The sequence below is a fragment of the Hibiscus syriacus genome, unplaced genomic scaffold, assembly GCF_006381635.1.
Source record: "Hibiscus syriacus cultivar Baekdansim isolate YM2019G1 unplaced genomic scaffold, ASM638163v2 tig00112496_pilon, whole genome shotgun sequence".
In the NCBI taxonomy this organism is placed as follows: domain Eukaryota; kingdom Viridiplantae; phylum Streptophyta; class Magnoliopsida; order Malvales; family Malvaceae; genus Hibiscus; species Hibiscus syriacus.
The window spans coordinates 244,614-258,004 of record NW_024063346.1 but is presented as its reverse complement, the minus strand read 5'-3'; the positions used below and the strand labels follow the sequence as shown (position 1 = coordinate 258,004).

The 13,391-nt window shown below is 32.9% G+C and overlaps 1 protein-coding gene across 2 annotated transcripts; it reads right to left on the bottom strand.

Annotated features, from left to right (window-relative positions):
• Nucleotides 1-5,591: 5,591 nt before the first annotated feature.
• On the bottom strand, nt 5,592-7,423 carry LOC120180449 (WAT1-related protein At1g43650-like). Of its 2 annotated transcripts, XM_039185771.1 has the most exons (7): nt 7,207-7,423; nt 7,050-7,109; nt 6,843-6,959; nt 6,514-6,763; nt 6,257-6,415; nt 5,946-6,097; nt 5,594-5,823 (listed from the first exon to the last, which is right to left on the bottom strand). In XM_039185771.1, exons 1-7 carry the CDS (start codon nt 7,407-7,409, stop codon nt 5,679-5,681), a joined length of 1,086 nt encoding a protein of 361 aa, XP_039041702.1. In that variant the 5' UTR covers nt 7,410-7,423; the 3' UTR covers nt 5,594-5,678. The 2 variants fall into 2 exon arrangements, with proteins under 2 accessions (XP_039041703.1, XP_039041702.1); XM_039185772.1 differs by lacking the exon at nt 7,050-7,109 and having other exon boundaries at nt 5,592-5,823.
• Between the last annotated feature and the right edge of the window lie 5,968 nt (nt 7,424-13,391).

The following is a 13,391-nucleotide window of genomic DNA, read 5'->3' as shown; positions in this document are numbered from 1 at the left end:
AAAAATAAAACCCATTTTCATGATGAAATAAAATAATCACCAGGAAATTCCATTAGCGAAAACATGTGAAACAGAGTTGGATCCTTTGATTTAGATATTGTTTTAACAAGTCTTAATCAGGATTATGGTCCTCCGACCTTATTTTGTTTCCTAAAATTGATGGTGGCATGTTTCACCTTCGCATACAAAATGGCCAAACCATGATTTTATTTTATAAAAAAAATATTTGATCTTATCTTTCCCAATAATGTCTAATTCCCCCCCCTACCACAACGAGGATTTAATTAATGATCTAATTTACTCTCTTTTTTTCAACTTTAATATTTTTAAAATAGATTGCTTGTCTCAACTTGTATTTTTCGATTTATTGATAAAATAATTATATATTTTCCGACATACTATTGTGAAGTAAGTTCGTGTTTTTACTAATTTTATTTGAATTTATGTTTTCAATTTTATTTTTGAAATATGTACATTATCATTGTATTAATATTTCCTTTGATACATGTTATTTAATTTTGTTGGTCACCTCCCTGAATATCATTCCCTATCTCAATAGGAATGACAGCGTTTGAGCTGATTTAAATTTCATCATAGCTTATTTACATTTTTTATATACTGTTTGAGTTTATCTGACAACTAATTTAATATTTCAATAGAAAATTTTATAAATTAATCAAATTTTATGAATGCCGGTGTTTGGATGGTTATAATGTCTTGTCAATGTTGGAAATTTGGCTACGGAGATAAAATTATTTGTATTATTAATTATTCATTTAACAATTATAAAAATATAAAATATTAATTCATTTATATTTATATTTTTTTAAATTTAATATTATAAAAATTATAATAAATGAGTAGAAAATTGTATTATTTTATTTATAATATTCTTTATTTATTTTTAAACAATAATGATCAATTATTTAGTGAGTTTAATCTATCATCATTTTTCCGCCAGGCCAGTAAGAAATATTTTTTTAATAAAAAATAAATTAAAATTAGAAAGATAAAAGTAGATCTTAAGTTCTTAATATATACTTATCTTTCAATTTTTTTAATAGTTATAGTTAATTATAATATAATATATATTAACAATATTTCTTAATAATTGACAACGTACATACACACTATACTTAACTACTCGAATTAAGAATTTTTTTTTAAAAAAATCATTTTAACCATTAATATCACTTAATAGGTTATATCATTTTTTAGGGTAAACTACACGTTTAGTATTTGGACTATCAATTTTTTCTTTTTAGTACCTAAATTTTTATTTATTTTAAATTTGTACCTAACATTTACTTTTTATTATGTTTTGGTATCTCACCGTTAAAAACTTAACGGGACTGTTATAACATGATACTTTTTTATGTGTAAATTACATATTCATCATTCATTTATCTTCTCACTCCTTATTTGGTAAATGAAGTTTAATTTTATTAAATTTAATTACTTAACTTTCAAATTTATTTATTTTTATTTTAATTATATATGAATAATATAATAATAAAAATGCCATATCACACAAATTATTAATACAATAAATTAGAGTGATTAAAACATGATCAATTTGAAAGTTGAGTAGTTAAATTATCATTTTTAATTTTAATTAATAAAATAGGAGTGAGAAGATATTTAAGTGATGAATGATGTAATTTACCCGTAAAAGATTGTCACGTGCAGCAGTTTCGTTAAGTTTTAACGGCGGGGTACTAAAAAAAATAAAAAGTAAACGTTAGATACATTTTTTAAACAAATGAAAGTTTAGGTGGTAAAACGAAACAAAACTGCTAATTTAAGTATTAAACTTATAATTTATCCTGTTTTTTAGTATTAGTTTTTTTATTTATCCTTCAAGCTTAGAAAAGAACATTATTGTCCAGTTGGATTAAAACTGGAATGCAACACAAAAGAATGAAGTAGACATGAAAGAGAGATAGAGATAGATATTGTTAAAAACCAAGGCCAGTCCAATGAGTTTTAATGTCCTGGGCGAGATAATAATTTTATGCCCCTATACTCTTCTTCCGTGGTTGAATATTTTCTTGTCAGTTTTTAGATCAGCGAGAGAAAGATGGTGTAAGCTATGGGGTGTCAAAGGGATCATAATCAATTCTATAGAGCTTTGTTTGCAGAACAAGATTATTTTACTGGTTTACTTGTTTGAAGAATCAGTTTCTACTCCCTATTTCTGGAAGTGAATGCTGCAGGCTACCTTTCTTTTGCTATGTCGTTGTAAATATATATATATGTTCCACTTTAAATGGATTTGAGATTGTGGATGCTCAAGTGTTAATGAAATACACACTTAGATAAAAAAAAAAAGCTAATTCAAATAAACATTTTGTCAAACAGTTGGTGTGCGTAAAGAAACATCAATATTTCAATTAAAACTTGCTCTAATCAAAGGCTAAATTCATGAATTTGATTCATTAAATTCGAAAAAAAACATAATTTCCAATCAGAATATGAAACAAAATAGATAAAACACTCAAATTTTGAACAAAAGATTCAAGACACATAAAGTGAAGTCCTTTTCAGTAAAAAAAACACATAGGAAAGTCAACATACCAATACCAGAGATAGATTGATGGAAGATTACACCTGCAAAGGCAGAGCATATAATATTGATATCAAGCAGTACAAGTGCCCAAGTTGCTATAGCAAGAGCCAAGAGGCCAGAGGGCTAGAGTTTGAAAGTAGTAGGTTAAATATTTTGGATTTTAAACCAAATTGAAACGAATCAGACAAGGTCTGTTTTATAGCCTTTTCCATTACTGTTTAGAAGTAAAACAGAGTTTACACATTTTTTTTTTGATGAATGAATTTCAATGACTACATATGGGATTTTATGTTCTACTAATGCCCCTCAATACATGTTGCCCTAGGCTAAGACCCAGGTGGCACAGGTATTGGGGCCGGTCCTGTTCAAAAACCCAACCATCCCAATGTCGAAGCAACGTAATAATAATGAAATCATAATCGTGTAGCTGTTTTGAATATTTCAAGTTTGCGAGTAAAAGGTTTGTTGAATATTATTAAGAAAGAAGTTTGAATTGCTTGGCAGGTACGCCAGGAAGATGACGTTCAAAATATTATTATATAAATACAAATGGTAGAGCAAAAGCCGCCATGATTCCTGCCATGAAATGCTATTTTCCCATACACTTTAAAAATGAAACAATGAAGATTTCAATGTAACATTTGGTATATCTGCTGCTTTCCTAGATTTTCATATATATTACTGCTCGGGGTTTACTACAATATGGCCTCTGTTAGGCTGCATGCACCAACGATGTCTGGGTTGGGCTTTCTTGGTTGTATTCTTTAGAAAGAGTTTATGGCCTTTTTGCTGCTGCTCATTGATTTGAAAGAAAGATTAAAGAGAGATGGGAAACAGGTTGGTACAAGAAAATATCTGGATATTTGGTGTAATTGACATAAGACTATAAGAGTGGAAATCATTCTTCTCCATTGTGGCAGCTTATTTGGACAGCACAAGATCTCCCAAAAGGAAAACATTTTATGTGGCGTCTTGTCGAAGAGATGCGCTGCGCTTTTAATGGTGGAATGGAACATCTCTTTTTCTTTACATGTCATCTCATTAGATATATTGTTCGGAGTGATGTTAGATACTCTCCTCATTCTCTCTTTTATTCAGAGTTTACTATACATTTCTTTTCATTAATTGTTTTTCCTCCAAATTCTTTTTAACATCTGACAATTAATCATTGTGAAAGGTTAAATAAATATTATATAACAGAAATATTATTTACAGATTATTTTATCAATCAAGATGTTAAATGATCATCTTTCGTAAATGGAGATTCCCGTCACCATAGCACTTTTTTTTTTTCACTTGGCGTATCTTTGTTAATTGGTATAGGATCACATCATACACACATTTTTGTTCACACTTCACTCAGTGATTCATGCTTGCAATTGGACATAAAATTGCTCCACAAAACACAATTTTGTATAAGTGGGCGTGCTTGGTCAAATTAGTGGGCCTTAAAGTTTCAACATCTATTAATTAACCGAATGATTAAGGATATCTATATTATAATATTTTATTTGAGTTTAAATTTCATTTTGTTTGGCCGAATGTAATATCTATATTTAATAAAAAAATCAAACTTTCAATATTATTTAAAAATTTAATATCTCATCCTACTAAATCAATTCTAAACTAAACCATTTTAGTTATAAATATTTATAATTTATTAAACACTAAACTTTAAGTTATCATATTGTGACAAAGTTAAATAAAAATTTTATCATCAATATTATTCGTTCTTTCTTTATTTTTAAATAGAAGAAATATATTCCGATATCAATGACGCCAACAATTACATCATTTGAGATATATTTCAATACATAAAAAATAAATCAAAGAGAACTGATCTTCAACGAAACCCCAAAGAGTAAGCAACACAATTAGTCTCTCAGTTAACATAATATACTCAGGCTCGAATTTGTCGGTCATGATCATGTGCGCTTCGTTGAGCGTCAATCCAATTAGGGATGGGTATGGGTCGGATTTTTGGTCCACCAAACCCGAGAACAATGAATCCTCCACTCGAGATCCGACTCGCATGAAACAAGATTTCACTCGACCCGACAATATTATTTTTATTCAATAAAAACAATAATTTAATTGAAAAAAAATATTATATAGAGGGATATTATTGTAATTATTTCTAAATATATAAGGTAAAATTCTATTTTTTTTCGAGTCGGATCGGTCGAATATTTTTCACCATAAACTCGAACTTGACCCCAATTTATTTTATAAAAAAAATCTCAACACGTAAAGTCAAATCAGAACCCATCGAATTTGGGTCTCATGCCCGTCTCTAAATCCAATCACTAAAATATTGCTTTTCGAATTGGTTAAACGGTTGACAATGGAGATAACATCTCCTTCAATGATAACACTTTTCCAACCATTCTCGAACGTCATGCGAAGTCCTCCCATGAAATCGATCACCTCAATTGATTCAGTCAGATGTGGCCATCTAGTCACCTGATCATTCCACCCACCACCTTTCTTTCTTTTTATCGATTTTAATGAATACATATTTTTTTCTAATAATATTTGTGATTACAAAGTATTATATATTTAGAACTTTCTCAATTAATAGACAATATACACCTTGTAGATGTAACTGTTTAAATTCAAACCGCTAGGGAGAACAATATCCTTTTTTACCACTCTAACCACTTGACGGGTTCAAATATGTATTTTTTAAATAAAATTATATTATTCGGACATCGATTTATCATGACATTCAAATAAGTTTCTTATTTCAATTTGAACTTTGTTGATGTGTTTAAATCTATGTTTAAACAAATACTTGGAAAAAAATTATACAAAAATCGAGTGAATTCGTTTCAAACAATTGTACATAATCACATTTAAAATATAATCTTTAATATTACATCCATTGAACAACAAAGACATATCTATAATAACGAAGTTTAGGCATTCATAAGTGGCTCAACGGATCAAACCAAAACGCTAATAAGTTAGGACAAAGTCGACAACAAGAAGCTAATAATGGAAGTGGAAAAAAATAGATATATTTTCATCATCTTTCCTTGAGGAGCTCCACATTGTGGGAAAATGTCATCACTAAAAGCCATTGGCCAAACATTCGAGTCCCATCAGTTTACTGATGTGTAATGCACTCCACTACAATTTCTTCTTTATTAGAATCTATCTTTTGTTCATTTGTAACCCTTTCTCCTTCTTCTCTCTTCTTGCCCCACAACACGCAGTACAGCCCTCCAACCAGTAGGACAACCCCAGCAACACTGCAACATTAATGGATAAATAAGTATAAAATGATTCGAAAAACGTCGCATAATGAATGGTTGTGATTTCGTAATCAAATTGTTAATATGTATATATAGAGGGAGTAAATAGTATGCCGTACCTTCCCCAGTGAAGGGTCTCCTTCCACAAGAATGCAGAGAAGATGGCTGTTATCACTAGAGACAATGGAGTGAAAATTGCTATGAAAACTGGACCTTTCTTCTCTATGGTCCATACTTGCAGCCAGTATGTGATGCCGGCCACAATCACACCCTGCCGATACGTGATTGCATGAATCAGTTTAGTCAAACGCCGAGTTCGAGGAGTATTTCGTACTTAGATAAGCACTTATGATCTAGAATTTACTGTTGAATTATGTTGTGCAAGTGGTGTATTCAAATTAGTTTATAATGGATGAGATGAATAGCATACACAATATAGAACAGCTAGAAGATGGACATCCCATCCAAGCTTCCAAGCTGATGGATTTCTTTCTGATGCAATAGCCCAAATTGCTGATTGAAGGCAACTAAAGAAGCATTGAAGAGCGGTAAGGCGTAGCTTGGCCGGATATTGCTTCACTATGCGGCCCTAGAGATAAAAAACGCATCGTCAAAGGATGAATACAAAAGCAATGGATAAAAGGATATATTAGAATGAAAAGGAGAGTATACTAAATCGGATCAAACCTGCAAAACAAGCCACGTAGACCAAGCTGTATTGCCTGCAAGCATGATAAAGCAACCTTTTATCCACTCCCCGACCGAGTGATTCTTGATCACGGAGTCCACGGTTTGGTGATGCGTTGATGGATACCAATTCATGAAATTTATAGCTGGCCCCTTAACAAAAGCAAACACCAAGGCTCCTGAGAGACTACTTACTGAACCTAACACCTTGGCGAATCCTGGAAGTTTTTGTACCGATATGCTTTCCGTCCTGAAATATTTGAAATTAGTTCCATTCAGCTAGTGAAAGAGACCTTTAGAGTATATTCTTTTCGCCTTTTGCAAAATACCTTAAGCAAACAGCAATGATTAAAGTAAGAACAGGAATGGTGTTGGTTGTGGCAGCAGCAAATGTTGCAGTAGTGTATTTGATTGCAACAGAGTAGAGATTTAAACTCAAGGCGAGCCTGGCATTTTCGGTATATGAAATACTATTAGAAAATCCTGAATTATGGATTGATACTGGATTATAACATCGAATGAGACCATGTTCTTACCCGAATAACGAAATCAAGAAGATCTTCCAGATTAAATTGTATGATAGAGACGTCTGCTTACTGCAAATTATAAGTTCCCCAAACTAAAAAATGAGAAAAAATGGGATAGACTTGAGGGTTAATTCAAACTAGAAATATTATGTACACCGAAAGAAACCTTTCGAAGAAGAAAGCAAACGGAGCTAACGTGATCGTGGCAAAGGCTTGCCGGTACACCACGAACACATAAGGGTTCATTCCTTTGGAAATTGCTGCTTTGGCAAACAAGGCCATGCCTGCATATATAAACTGCACAAAAACCATTGCAATGTAAGGCTTATGGTTCTCCCCAAGCACTGCATACTTAAGTGAACTCTTCATGCTGTGGTGATGCCTCTTAGCTTCCTTTTGTCAGTCTTCTATTGATAAGATCTTCAATATATAGAAAAACCCAGCACTCAATAGTCTTCTTTGGCACTTTTTTTTTATTAAAACAATTATCGGAGCCCTGTCATAGTGGTATGGTGGACCACTAGGGAAAAAAACACTTCTTTTCTTACTTTTCATGACTCAAGAGTAGGCAGAAGCATGGATTAGTGAACAGTAGAGTGGGAAAAAAAACTTTTACTGCATATATGCCATAAGCAAACTCAGCATCTGCATATCCCCTATGGTGGTGGAGGGATACCATCTAAAGGCAATGGCATATGGCAAAGAGCACCCCACGAGTTAAATTTGGACACAATGGTTTGGATTAACTGCAAGAATTGTTCATTGCCTGGGTTAGAGTAGGCTAGGCTATGCTTTGCTTATGGAATGTCATCCGGAAAGAACCGGTTGTAATGTCGAGAGAAATGAATCTATTCCAGTGGCGTTCAGTGATCCTTTTTTTGGGTACGACAGATTGTGAGGCGAAGGACAATGCTTTATGCATAGGCTTCTTTTAGGACAAGGCGTGCAGACACTAATAAAGAGTCTTTCTAACATATTGTAGGATACAATATTGCAGTATTCATGTGAATGACAGGCCAGTGATCCGATTCACAATCGCAATCTTTGTCCAAGGTTTCAATTTCCCGTTTTATGATATTGCAGGTTGCACATATTGTGTCAATTTTGAGTACATCTTATATCACCGACATGACATGAATCATTGCAGTATTCATAAGTCAACAGGGGAATCATGAACCAATGCTCCACTCTTATCCTCTTCACATAAAAAAATAAATTGAACATGTGAGCTTATTGGCTATACCGCAAAGAACGGAAGCTGGTTGCATGTCCTTTCCCAGGAATTTAGACATGTTTTGTTTTGATTTCGCAATAGTTGAAATATAGAACCAAGTGTTTGACGGACAATAATGGAAGCACATCACTACATTAGCAGCCAGCAGCGGAATTGCCGAGGCACGTTCCACTTTATGATTCGTTTGCCGAAGCAGATATCCCTTCCCAGCCACTTGCTACAGCAAACAAAACTTCTCTTTGATTAATAGTACTGCAGTAAAACAAATTGGTTAATAATGACTATTAAATAAATTAAAGTATATGAGAAATTAGTATTAAATCATGTCTTACATTACTTCAGGAAATGAGTAACATAACACAAGTTAATGATTGTATTAAAATTTATATTAAATTAATTAATATTATATAATTTTTAAAAAATAAATTTATAACATATTATTTTTGAAGCAAATAAAAACGGTTAGTTTTATTAAAATAGAAAAATCCAAAATTACAATAAAAGTTTACGATTATAAGTATAAATTAAACATATAATTAGGACATTTCCTATAATTATATACACGGAATTAGCCACTAAAGATCATACAAGGAAAATTTTAAAACTCATCCAAAAAAATTCGAACAAAATAAAGATACAAATTGCTAAAGATACAAATTGATCTGATGTATCGACAAACAAACCAAATCAGGGAATCAAACTATTAGAAGACCACTGACAATCGCGAATCAGAGTCGAACGTCGTAAGAAAACTATATTTGAACTCAAACTGCATATCTAATTTCATCTAAGGGTCTAAAGCATGACAAATTAGTAGGATAATAAATAAACATCATCTTAATAAGTCGAAGGGAAGTCAAATTCAACTCTAGAAAATTAAATGATAAGATAGACTAAACAATAGATAGAAAAGAGTGAAACGTACTAAAAGACATATGAAAATGTATCATACAGACAGATAAAAACGTGTCATAAAAACAAAATTATTAAAAACTAAAAAAAATCAAATATACAATATAAAAAAAATAAACACTGGCGATCGACGAACAACACCAAAATTGATATCACCTGTCTGCCAACCAAAACAAATGGAAACATAATATTAAACATATAATTACGAGTTACACAGATGGAAACATTACACTACTTAATTTTGATCAAAACGAAATCTCCTCAAGAAAAAAGAAGAAAAAAAAAACTTAATGAATAATTCAACTTTATTAAAATAACCTTTAAGATTCTAATTGTCAAAACGATTTTTAACGCGGAGAGCGAGATTTTTGAAAATCGCGTCATTTTTAATTATTCTCTTTTCGATTGAATTTTAATTAAAAACATTGCGTTTTTAGAAAACATCTCGTTTCGAAAATTTGGAAATTCTTTTTTGATAAAAACATGTGGTTCGAGGAGTCGCCACCAATCTTTGATTAGGGTGTGATTGGACACCAAAAAACGTTGTCATTTTAAATAAAAATTAATTTTAATTAAAATAACAAATCAAGGTATGCGTTATCAAAATCCGAGTTCGGGAGTCGGTTACGCGTGGGGAAGGATTAGCACCCCCACAGCGCCCTAAATCGGCACTTAGTCGGTTAATTAATGTCTTTGCAACGAATTTCACAAGTTCGAGTTTAATTTGATTTACGATCCCTTAAAACAACATTGCAAAATTTATAATATTCAAAAACAACGAAATAAATTAAATTAGGATTACCAAGCCATTAGAAAGATAAAGAATATTCGATTATTTAAAGATATCGAGTCCAGATCTTTAGTTCAGTTCTAACGACCTTTTCTCGAAAAGTTTAAATAGTCGAATATTTCCTTTTCTTTCGTTCCCAAATTTTAAAGTGAAGAATCAAAATTTCTTTAGGTTTTACTGCTGGGATATACTTGTAATTTAAAACCGTCAAGAACAACTTTCATGTAAGTTAAGAAAAGCTATTATGACAGTTTTAAATTAAAATGGTATTACCTTTAATCCGATTATGTAATGGTGTCGGGTCATGCACACGAGGTTAACATGCAAAAACTAATTAGATAATATTGCATATTTGAATAAACATCTAAGTCTAAAATAACACATACCCATGCACTAAATTAATATAGATCACTACAAAATTAAATATATTACCAATAACATCAAACTCATACTCAACACTGACACAGTACATACATGCATAAAAAATGAACATGCACTGGAGTGAAACAATATAAAATTAAATATGTTGTTAATAACTTAATCCCAAATTTGAAATTGCCATGCAGGACCAAAACAACATGAAAATAAAATTTGTCCAACAAAATAGAAATTACCCACTAAAGTAAAAAGTGCACTAAGTGATGAAAATGTCAAATCTCCAAAATTATAGGTTACATTCGAAAGTAAAGCATAACAATAATCCAGGACCAAAATGACATTTTTTCAAATTACATATCCAATATATAATCAACATCAAAATAGCCCTAACATGAATCTGGATCAAAATGAAACACGTAAAAGTTAAGAGACAACATTAAAGTCCCAATAAACCTGATTTAAGGACCAAATCGAAACGAAACAGAGTTTGGATGGCCACGCACACAATTACCCCCTAACAAACTCAAAACACAAATTCCCTCAGTTATCAGAACGCTGCCGTTTTGGAGCTGTTAAAACTACGTCGTTTGGACGTATGAATATATAGGATATTTTAAGGTAAAGCTTAACCTAGCCTCATTCTTACCCTCAGCTTATAGACAAACCCCCAACCGTTTTGTTCTCTCCCCCAAACTTTCTTTCTTTTCCTCTTCGTCTCAACCCCAAATGAAACCAAAGGTCACCGCCATGGCCACCGCAGTTCAACGGCTCTGATGAGGAGCCACATAAGCCCCAAAGACCCTAAATAGACATCTACCTAAAACCTGACCATAACACGAGACTCAAACCCTCAAAACCCACTGCTAAAACAGACGAACCCGATCCTTACATTTCACCCTAACAGAAACCTCCCCACCCGTCGTAGTCATCAGACTCTGACGAGGAGTCAAACCTATACCCAAACCCCCGACGACCAACCTTACCCCGAAACTGGAAGCTAAAGGCTAAGGAGCTAAGGGGTTACCTTCTATTCGATGGGGTTTTAGTTCCTAACCACGGGGTTGAAGGTTTCTGGATCGGGAAGATAAATCTTCTTTTCTCTGTTATATTTTTTTTGCTGATGGTTTCTGTCTCTGGATCTCTAGTTGTTTTTTGATTGTCTCTCGTTATCCTTTGGGTTTTTATTGATGGATACTTTTCTGTTTTTTTTGTTGATGGCTGGTAGTTATCTGATAATCGATGATCCCCCTTTTCTCTGGTTTCTTTGTGGTTATTTCTACTTGATTTCCCCTCTCCATTTTATGTGCCTCTCGTTCTGTTTCTTGTTTGGTGTGTTTGTAGGGCACTGGCGAGAGCAGGTCACGGGCGACAGCTTTGGGGAGCCGAGCTATTGTCTGGTTGGGTGTGCGTGATCTGGTAGTGTGGTGGTGGCTTTCACGTTGGTCTGCAGTTGGTTCGGGGATCACAGAGAGCTCGGGACCATTGGATCGTGAAGCCAGATCCAACGGATGAGGCTCAGCTACGCATGAAAGCTGGCGAGGGAAAACCCTAGCGGTCTCGGGCCTCTACGGGTGGACTGCAGCATTGGGCTGCTGAATTCCAAGCCTGTTACTTCAATTTGGGCTTGTTTGGTTCAATCTATTTAGGGATTAACATTGGCCTATAACAACAATAATAAATTTTAGTATATGTTATAATAATAATTTTTTGTTTGCATATATATATATATATATATATATATATATATATATATATATATTAATACCTACAAAATACCAAACTTAAAATAATAACCAAAATTATAACAACAATAACAATAATAAAATCCCAAATTAAATTTGAATGACACCCTGGACAAATCAAGCATCAACAGCTGCCTCTCTTTGCTCATTGTCGTGTAACGAGAATAGAGAAAAGATTAATAGATGGTCAAATTTGTCCGGTCATGAAATATTCAAAAGATAAAATCGCCTCACTTCAACTTCAGGATAAGTGAGACTTGAAAAATTCTTCAAAATCGAGTTCGCACTCTATCTCTTCAGGGAACATAGAACTTGAAGAATCTTCTGGGGATAGGTTTGTTCCCTCTTTCTTTAGGGAGTATAGAACTCGAACGTCTTTAACAATCGTGTTTGATCCCTATTTCTTCAGAGAGTATAAGACTCGAATAATCTTCAACAATCACGTATGCTCTCTATTCGTTCAGAGAGTATAAGACTCGAATAATCTTCAATAATCGTGTATGCTCTCTATTTCTTTACAGAGTATAAGACTCGAGCAATCTTCAACAATCGTGTCTGCTCTCTATTTCTTCAGAGAGTATAAGACTCGAACAATTCTTCAACGATCGTGGCTGCTCCCTATTTCTTTAGAGAGTATAAGACTCGAACAATCTTCAATAATCGTTGGGGGACCTGTAGACATTTTAAATCATTATGTGATGTTATGATCCTATTCATGCCTACGATGTATGCAATTATGCAATTTAATGCACTTTTTTTTTCAAGGGAACACCATCTCTCGATGGATCTCGGCTTTGTCTTGGGCACAGAACATTTGACCAATTCACCCCAGTTGATAATCTCAACATCATAACTTTCGGCTTGACAGGACTTTGGCTTCTTTCTTTCTTGAAACCTGCCAGTACACATGACCAACTTCTTGATAAATGACAATTTCTTTGGGTCATCTATTAATGACTGGGATTGTCTATGAATTCCAATGTTTTAGCTTCCCACAACCATACAAACTTACATGCTAAAATCAATGTTAGCTTCAGAATACCTGCATTTTCCAAAACCTTTTGCATAATAATACAAAATGATCTCATTTACCCCAAGTTAAGCTATATGTTTTTATCCTTTTCAAAATCAAATGCTTGCAAAAGGGGAATTGAAAAGGAAAAATATCTCTTTATTCATATAAACGCAGAGAATTTTTACGCAACTATATGGCAAACTTTTAATTGGAAAAAGAACAAAAGGATAGGCGTCTTCAAATATCAATACCACAAATTCTTTTGAGCTGGCACGCCGTT